This window comes from Hippoglossus stenolepis, chromosome 14 (assembly GCF_022539355.2).
Source record: "Hippoglossus stenolepis isolate QCI-W04-F060 chromosome 14, HSTE1.2, whole genome shotgun sequence".
Lineage (NCBI taxonomy): Eukaryota > Metazoa > Chordata > Actinopteri > Pleuronectiformes > Pleuronectidae > Hippoglossus > Hippoglossus stenolepis.
Window position 1 is genome coordinate 24,394,120 of NC_061496.1, and position 9,226 is coordinate 24,403,345.

The 9,226-nt window shown below is 43.2% G+C and overlaps 1 protein-coding gene across 2 annotated transcripts; it reads right to left on the reverse strand.

Moving 5' to 3' along the window:
* Positions 1-2,614: 2,614 nt before the first annotated feature.
* barhl2 (BarH-like homeobox 2) lies at positions 2,615-6,350 on the reverse strand. Of its 2 annotated transcripts, none has more exons than XM_035176851.1 (3): positions 5,388-6,350; positions 4,449-4,662; positions 2,615-3,267 (listed from the first exon to the last, which is right to left on the reverse strand). In XM_035176851.1, exons 1-3 carry the CDS (start codon positions 5,950-5,952, stop codon positions 2,955-2,957), a joined length of 1,092 nt encoding a protein of 363 aa, XP_035032742.1. In that variant the 5' UTR covers positions 5,953-6,350; the 3' UTR covers positions 2,615-2,954. The 2 variants fall into 2 exon arrangements, with proteins under 2 accessions (XP_035032742.1, XP_035032741.1); XM_035176850.1 differs by having other exon boundaries at positions 4,449-4,665.
* Positions 6,351-9,226: the final 2,876 nt, after the last annotated feature.

Below are 9,226 nucleotides of genomic sequence, written 5' to 3' on the forward strand. Positions count from 1 at the left end.
CCATGTAAAAGAAAGGCCTAATCCTCTTTATTCAAGTCTGCTGCCCTTTTTTCCACCAGTGATTGTGTTTTCTCGAGTATGGCTCCTCTTCTCCAAAAACTCTGTTTGGCCACAACAGCAAATTCACAGAGTTTCAGTCAGAATCATACTAACATTAATTATAATAATATTTTTATCCTTCTATGAGATTTTTTTTTTTTTAATTCAAAAATATAGTTGAATTTGGACTTTTGACGTGCTTGAATGATTTCATCAATTATAAATCAAAACGCATAATAATAATAACACGATTTCTACATTCATAATACCAGTGAGTGAGTCCATGACAAATGCAGACGATGCCACATGGTGCCACTTCACCTCACACTCACTGTGGCCCACTTTAAACTCATTCCGTGCGCCTTGTTTGTGCCATAACTCGGCGGCTTTATACTGGAAAAATAATAACAAAGCAACCCTCAAAATTAGCAGGTAGCACGAGGTGGCAGCAGCCTATTAATTCAGCGCTGCTGTACAGCTCAGGCTATTATTAATGAATTGAAAAACAGCCCGCACAACCGCCCGACACCCCCACCCCTCCCACCCGCAGAGCGCAATAAATAAATAATGCCGCAGAAGTCATGCATATGAACAACACGCGTCGGCACTATACTGCTGTAATGGGCAGGAGCTGCAGGGTCAATATGGTAGACTAATATTTTCCAACATTGGTTATCTATGCCAGGACTGTTTCTCTGCAATCATCTCCCACTGCTTGCAAGGCCGAGGAGGGAGCGATTTGTCCTCCAACCGCCGCCTCTCCAAACCGCGTCCTCTGCGCCTTATGAACCCCGAGATCTAATGAGAATGGATACTGTATTTAGTGTAATTACTCTGAGCCGTGTAGCTACTGTATGAGGAGCGCGCAGTAATTGTGCCGCGCACACTCGAGCCAGTAATAACTCTGCTGCTGTCCAAGCAATTTGGTTAAATGGCGCAGGGAGGACAAAAAAGGCGCGTTTTAATGGGTCTATGTGTCCTTAAAGGCTCCGTCCATGGAGCAGAATGCACGGTGCGGGGAGTGAAAGCAGCGGGGCTGTTTCTGCACCGAGTGTCCATGCAGTGAATGACAAGCAGGCGGCTTTAAACAGGCTACATTAACATGTGTTCAAAGTATTAAGAAGCAGCTAAACTTAAGCCTGTGTTTACTGCCTCCACTGGCACATGGCACCGCTGTCGCGAGTCTGCGGGCTTGTGCGCGGCCGTTCTGACTTTGCATTCAAATGCAGCACTGTTGTATTTCCTCTAATATGACCAGAGTACAAATGTCAATAACCAAAAATAGCAAAAGCAATGGCGCATGAAATATGCAGTATTCCAAACTGTGTTTACGCACAACAAACACAAATGGACAGGGATAATTTAATATGCAGCGCTGCAGAGGGATTGTATGCAGTCCTTTTTTTTATACTTATATATAAACCAGCAGAGGTCAATTAAGCTCAAAGAAAAGAAACCAAAACAAACGAGCCCCGAGGCACTAATTCACACGCAGCGCCTCCACGGCGCACTCTCCCCGGTGCGCGCACAAATGAGGCTAAATAAAATCAAAGCTTCTATAACATTTAATTTCAGTCCCGGGCTGTGTTCGTTCACTCCTGCTCCTAAATCCAGCATCATGCCGCAGTGCACACGCACAGAGGAGAAGCGCGTAAAGGAAATTAAGATTTGGCATTTACTGCGAAAATCATAAACATAAAAATGATGTTTAGAATGGTGCAAAAATTAAGAGAGACACTGAAGGAGAACAAAATTTGAATCTGCACAAGATCTTGTTAAAGCTCCCTGAAAGAAGTTCACTAACAGCTACTGTTTAGAGAGAATGAGCAGATTATCAGCGCTTTTTCTTTCTTTTCTTTTCTTTTTTTTTTTTCTTGAGGCTTCTTCTCCTGATCCTTGCGCCTGCTCGCTCACGCTGAGAAATTCAGGCTTATTGTCTGCTGTGCTCCCAGGGAACAGCTGCTAAGCCAAGGCCACATTCCCAGTGTAGACCCCGAGCCACCGAGACCACTCACCCCACCACCACCAATCAGCTGCTGCGCATCCATATGTATATGCTGCACGTAAATATGAAGGCTGACCTCTGATCACCAGTTTCCAACTCAATTAAATGTCCTTCTATTTACACACCATATGCTGCTATAACTGATGATTTACGTTGATCCATTTATGTCATAAAAATTATGTCACCCTAAAAAATAAACGAACCGAGATTATTATTATTACAACTATTATTATTATTATTATTATTGTTATTATTATTATTATTGGGCTACACTAAAATCAGTTTAGGTTAAAATAAAACACATACAGTAGCCTACATTGTTGAATACAATCATATAACTAAACTAAAAGCCACTGTAAATGCAAACTTAATTTCAAAATAATTGAAAATTAAGATTTCAATGATAGGCTCTATTTAGGTAATATCCAGCTTATAATGAATTATTGAGTATGTCATAGATAAATTGATGATTTTGTTGAAATAGTTTCTTGATTTTTGAATATTCGTCCTGCTGCATGAAGTTTCATTTAGGAAATTTGGATTCACATTTCAATAGAAGCATCAGTAGAATTGGATTAGTATCATTACTTCTTTATTCATTCAGTTCTTCTCCATCTAATAAACTTCATAAGTTTATTTGCTAATGTAAGTGTATTTGTACAAAAGACAAACAAACAAACAATCAGACATGAGCAGTCCTGTGTGTCTCGGGCGGACAGAGTCTTCAGGCTTATCTGGGCCTATATTAAATACCTCCTTTACTTCTGTAAAATGTCTTTAAATGGGTCTTTCTTTATGGGACAGGGAGAGTAAAGTCCTGCAATGTGCTTCCGATGCAGTTACTCACATCACGTCTTCAACCAGGTTTCTGGCCATCGTCTTATATCGTCTCTCTTTTCTTTTCTTTTTTTTACCGCTGATGCGGTGGGCCGACCATGGGGTTAGACAGGGGGTTTAGTGCCGGTTGCCCCCCCGGCCCGAGGCCGTGAATAAGCACCCTGGGGACCAGAGGTCTCTGGAGGCCTGGGTGCGGTGCGGTAGGAGTCCGGTACATGCTGCTGTACATGGCCGCGGCCGCAGCGGCCGCCGTCGTGCTGTCCACGGTGCCCAGCAGGCTCGGGTGGTAGAAATAGGGCGACGGGAACATTCTCTGTAAGGCCGAGTAGTTTCCTGCTTCAGCCAGCAGCTCCAGGCCCACAGCCGTCTGCCTCTTCCACTTCGTCCTGAAACCAAATAAAACAGATGAATTATTCAATCAGCGCGAGCTACACCTCAGTCCCACAAGGCCTTTAATTGGCACGAGGAGGTCTAATTATCACAGGCAGCAATTTAGAGTTCAGGTTTAATTAGGAAAAAAAAGAATACAAGAACATTTCAAGACACTGTAGTCTGAGGTCAACTTCATGATGTGCTTTGGTTCAAACTGTCTGAACACATGTTTCTCACATACACACAGGGCCTGGCAATATGTGTGCTCAATAATAAAGTATTCAAATAAACCTTTATTTGTCATTTTATCTATTTGTATCTTATCTTTGAAACGTGGTGCGTAACGTGTTAAAGTTACAGCAGATTAAAATATATTTCTAAGTATAGATTTATAGCCTACATATTTTTAACATTCCAGCAGTTACAGCGAGGAGGGAAGAACGACACACACCAAGTGGTCCTTCCTTCCAACCATGGAAAATATACATTGGTGAGGTTAATGTTTAAATATAATGTGGACAACAGGCCTTACTGAAGCTGTGAACCAAAACGTACAGCCAAGAAAAAAAGGCTTTAATTCATATAGATATTTTATAACAATTTACAATTAAGAACTATATTTTTTCCTGAAAAATATCCAACTTCACATGATATGACAAAGAACTTAATTAAGCATTTGTCATAATATCAGCCTTAAGTGTGTGTCCCTTTATTCAGCAAATAAACCATTTTTTTATTGTTGTTTATTTTTAACAACCAAAAAAATGCTGAGAGTTAAAGGAGATCATGCGTCACAGAAAGAAAGAGATAAAGTTTTCCCCACGTATTTCCTCTTCATACTTGTTCAGTGGGTTTTCATATATCGAAGTACAATGACCACGCAGTTCTAAAACACAGGCCTGACGAACGAATGGCTGAAGAAAACCTACTCAGCAACACGAATAACCTCAACTTTTAATTCCCTGATGACTGTGAATGTATGTTCGAAATAAATTTAAGAGGAATTTTAAAATTAATAAATACACTGGTGTGGTAAGTCTTATCATAGCCTTGACCGAGTTTACATGTCTATTACTGTTATTCCAAGACCCAACAGGTTTGGTGGTTGGGTCCTGTTTGTGTCGGCTGTGTGTGCAGTGGATGATGCTGATGCTGCTCGTGATGAAGATGTCGCTGATGATGGCGGCTCCCTTACCGTCTGTTTTGGTACCAGGTCTTGACTTGTGTGTCCGTCAGGTTGAGAGCCGCGGCCAGGTCCATGCGGTCCTGCACGCTGAGGTATTTCTGTCGCTCGAAGCTCCTCTCCAGCTGGTTGAGCTGGTGGTCGGTAAAGGCTGTCCGTGCTTTGCGAGGCTTTTTCGAGCGCACCGGCGGACTGTCTCTGCTACTGGAGATTTCCCGGTCGCCGTCTTCTTTAGTCCATAAGCACAGGATGGTGGCGGAGGAGGTGGAGGTGGTGGAGGAGGAGGAGGAGGGAGGTAAACATGAACAAGGTTAGGCCTGCTTGGAAATTGTCTCTCTTACACATGTCTCCTAATTGTAGTTTGTGTCAGCCTGGATGCATGAGCCAATTAAACTAAATTGGAGTCTCCAAACTTTCACCAACTCGTTCAAAGTGCTCTACACACACACATACGCACGCACACACACACACGTGTGGCGGAGCTGAAGCGATAAAAAGAAATTTGTCTGAATTTGTCACCTGAAGTTTTTTTTATTTATTTATTTATTCTTTCTCCTTCAGAAAGCAAGAAATCAATACGTCAATCCGTCTCTATTTGTAGCTGCCTCTCGGTGCACCGTGATCCCCCCTCCAGGAAGAACAATAATCTCTCTAATTGACCCACTAGGGAGGGCCCAGCGCGAGGGGAACATCACGGGCTTACATCTGTTTCCACATCTATTAGACTAATAAAGCAGGATCAGAAACAGCGAGTCAGACTGAATAATAATATTATTAAAAACCTTATTCGAATTATTATGAGTGGTATGGTTGTTGTTGGTACATCCCTGGTCTATATGTGTTTGCGTTGGCTACTCTCTGTAGCCCCCTCATCTGATCTGCATTTACATCGGTAATACAAGTAAGCACCCACAGAAACTCTATTATAAAATCATATTGTCTCGCTCTTACCGTTGCATTTCATGTCACTGTGTATGTCGTCCCTTTTGTCCAACTTGCCCCCTCTCTCGTCCTGTTCCAGCTTGGGCCTGAAGCCGTCCGGAGCCGTGGCACTTTCTGGTTTTGGCGTGTGATGCGGTGAGGATACACTGGTGCTGTAAGGTGCGCAGGCGGCCAGCGGTTTGCTGTCGCCCAGAATGTCTTTGATTAGAAACGAGGAGGTGGCCGTCCTCGGGGCGCAGCCGGCCCCGGCGAGCGGCTGCTGCTGCTGCTGCTGCTGGGGAGACAGCGGCAGACTCTGCGGCTGGTTGTGGTGGTGGAGGTGGTGGTGCTGGAGGCTGCCGTCCTGCACCAGATGCGCGTCGCCCTGCTCCATGGTGACCGAGATGGGGGATGAGGGGGCCGTCCCCACCGTGTCTATCTCCGAGCATGGCGAAGGGGTCGCCTGGCTCCTGAAATCCGCCGTCCTGCTGTCGCCGAGGCGGAAATCTCCGTTCATGAGCACGGGGTTACCAGAGTTAGAGGCGCTGGATAAAATAGTGTCTATCCCAAAACTCGACCCGCTGGATCCTTCCATGTTAATAAAGCAGTGAAGGCGTCTTCATAACAACAGCGAGGGATGCTTCTCCTCCGGCGCCAAGAAAAATAAAGTCGAGTTACAAATTAGGAAAAAAAAAAGAGAGAAAAAGGAGCCTAGATTTTAGGTGGAAAAAATAAATAAACCCAGAATCCACGCTCACACAGCCTATATGGTCCAAGATGTTACATTCAGTGGATGTGCGTAAAAGCAAAGTGCGGCTCTGCGCAGCCTGGTCCACGTCCCTTTTAGTGTTTGGATATTGAACTTTGTGTTAAAAGTTGAGGCGTATAGAGAGATATACACAGGGCTGACTCCTCGACATCAGGCTCCCCCTTTTTGCTGCTAATCGCTCCAGTGTTGCTCTACAATGACTTCCTATACTGACGTCACGGCCCACGGCGAGGGGGAATTAATATTTTCTCCTTTATAATAAACACACGACGCCTTTTTCTCTCCCTCCTCTCCCCTCCCTCCATCCCTCCCTCCCCCCCACCACCACCTTCCTCCTCCTGCCATTGGCTTGCATCCTGACCGGCTCCGGCACCTCACCAATCAGGGAGTTGTTTCTTTATCCAGACAGTTCAAGCCAACCATTGAATTGAGTTTAATTCTAGAATAGCTCTTTAAAAAATAGGAGTTAAAAAAAACAAAACATGCATGTGCTTTAAGGCCATGCAGGAAACAGATTATGTGAAATAATCTTAGCAGCGATGGAAAAAGAGGGAATTAGGAAGGAAAGAAGACGAAGACAGGGGTTTAAAAAGGTTTAAATAATTTGAGAAGTCTTTAACTAAAAGGCAAAAAAGAAAATCCACAGTGGCAGCTGCAACAGTTCCAGCAACCTGGTAGGATGAATTATACACGTCTTTTTTATTTTCTCATCCACACATAACCGAGCTTTATTCATTTTCCCAGTTCAACTTTTGAAAGCCTGTGAACTGTGAGTGATACTTTGAAAAGCTCAACTGTTGCTTTATTTTTTTCACTTTGTCAAATTCCAGACCTGATTGTGGATTTACAAAAAAATAATAATAATTAAGAGGAAGAGATATAAATAGAAAGCTGGAGCTGAGGCCATGATCGCGCCCTGACGCGCGGCTGCGGTGTCACGCGTGGCATCCATCGTTATGGATATGATGCGGGAGCCGCGAGGTCGACATATTTGGGAACGGGGAGGAGAGCTGGTGACTGTCATGACGCGCGTCTTCTTAATAACCGTGTCATCCTAATTAGTAAAGTCATTATGAGGCGCTAATGAGCGTTCAAAGGTAGTGGCTGGAATTTCAGCACTTTTTCCCCCCCCGACGTGTATTTTAGAGGATACGGAGGAAAATGTGCGGAGCCTCTGTGTGTGTGCGCGTGTGTGCTTGTGTACGTGTGCGTGCGTGTGTGTGTGTGTGTGTGTTGGATGATGCCTGCTCATGGGAAATGCCACTTCTCATAGAAAGGTGAGTGTGAGCTCGTGTGTCCCACATTTTTTTTTATCGGACTCCTTCACGTGGATTCCTCAGTCTCCACAGCCTTACTCTCTTTTTGTGTTCCTGTAAAATTCAGGGATTTATCATGGAGCGGGTTGAGATTTTATTTTTATTCACTCGCTATGATTTTTCTTCTTCTTCTTCTCCAGCAGGTCTGTGGCGAACGCGGTGCTGATGCTGATCAGTGGTGTGAGGGAGGCGGATGGAGATTTGAATGGTGCTGTTCACGATGTGCAGAAATCCCGACTTGCAGGTTTGTTCATTTAATTGCTCTTTTTATTTTTAATTGCATGCATTTTGTTTGTGGATTACTATTTATCAGTTTTGTTAAATGCATCCTCATTAAACACATTTTAAGTTTTAAGGAAAAAAAAAACGATATGACTTTATTTTTAAATAAATGATGTCTGGTTTTTAACTTCTGCTTCATGCACCAGAAAGTAAAACCGTTCAATTGTATTAATAATCCTGATGTTCTTTTAATCCAACCTTTAAAATCGTTCAATTAAAATTGATTTAAATTTGCCACATGCGCTAAAATATTTAGTGATCATTATTGTTTGGTTTTTCAAGGCAGAGTAATGAGTTAAAATAATTGAATGTTTTAAAAATTATAATTTGAGTAATTAATTTGATTTGAAAAATAAACAGTGTTTTGTATCAGAGATTAAACATAAATAAGTTAGTGATTTTATTGAAGTGTTTTATTATTATTATTATTATTATTATGAATGTTTTATGTATGTGAGCAGCAGAGGATCCTCAGTGGATGTGGACCCTCCCGCCTGCAGATGCAGACCCAGTTTGAACACAAGGCGGCGACACAGAGTGAAGCTCGGGAGCCAAGTGAGGCCTCGGCTGAACCTTCAGTGAGTCTCCTCAACCACTTCAACCACAGAGGCTGATATTAAGATTATTACTAATAGCCGTCAGTGACAGTCAGTCCACAGCCCAGTGCAGCCGGGTTAGAGCAGCAACATGATCAAAAAGATGTCTATTAGAATATCTGCTGATCGGGCCTCTCTAAACCTGGTTCCCTACAAATGGCTCAGATGGGATCAGAGCGATGTTTAAACACGTCAGTCAACTCATCAGCGGCCGAACAGGGACAATCAATGGCTCTGTTGGCTTTAAGGCACCGCGGGAGCACATTGAACGCAACCAGTTAGACCATCGTCTTATTGCCTCGGCTGATGGTCGATGATGATGCTGCAACAGTGGCTGGCACCGTATTGATTCCGCGGCGGCTTCGCGTGTAAGCTGTCACTTCACCGCGGGCGACCTCTGGGCTGCACGGAGAGGGAGGGAGGGAGGGGGAGAGGGAGGGGGAGAGAGACACCCACTCACTGCGGGAGGGAAGAGGGGGGGTGGTCGGCAGCAGACTGGGTTGTTGTTAAAAAATAATACATCATAATAGGTTCAAATTAGTTCTTACACACCCCTCACTGCAAATCAATGAGCGATGCATTCACTGACTTAGGGCAACTTATTACTTTCACTTATTTTTAAATGCGATTACACCGTGACCAACGTCATGACAAGCAGGATCCAATCAGGACAGATGGGAGGCCAGTAACCATTGGTTTGGAAAATATGCAAGTGGAAAACATATTTATTGCCTTTTTTATATTTAGTTTAGTCATTTTCATGAATAAATAAAAATATATATTTTAATATAATTTCTTCCTAAAAAGATTTGATTCAATTTGATGTATTTTTTGACACATGACAGATCTTAATCTATTCTGTTTCTAACTTAAAATAAAAGTTTTATAAAACGTCACATATCAACT

What these genes read in the sequence shown, in the direction of transcription:
- barhl2 (XM_035176850.1), bottom strand. Translation starts at nt 5,952, where the DNA reads ATGGAAGGATCCAGCGGGTCGAGTTTTGGGATAGACACTATTTTATCC. An exon ending in CAGTGACATGAAATGCAACG is followed by an intron (nt 4,666 to 5,387) that starts GTAAGAGCGAGA and finishes TATGGACTAAAG; the next exon opens with AAGACGGCGACCGGGAAATC. An exon ending in ACCTGGTACCAAAACAGACG is followed by an intron (nt 3,268 to 4,448) that starts GTAAGGGAGCCG and finishes ATTTGGTTTCAG; the next exon opens with GACGAAGTGGAAGAGGCAGA.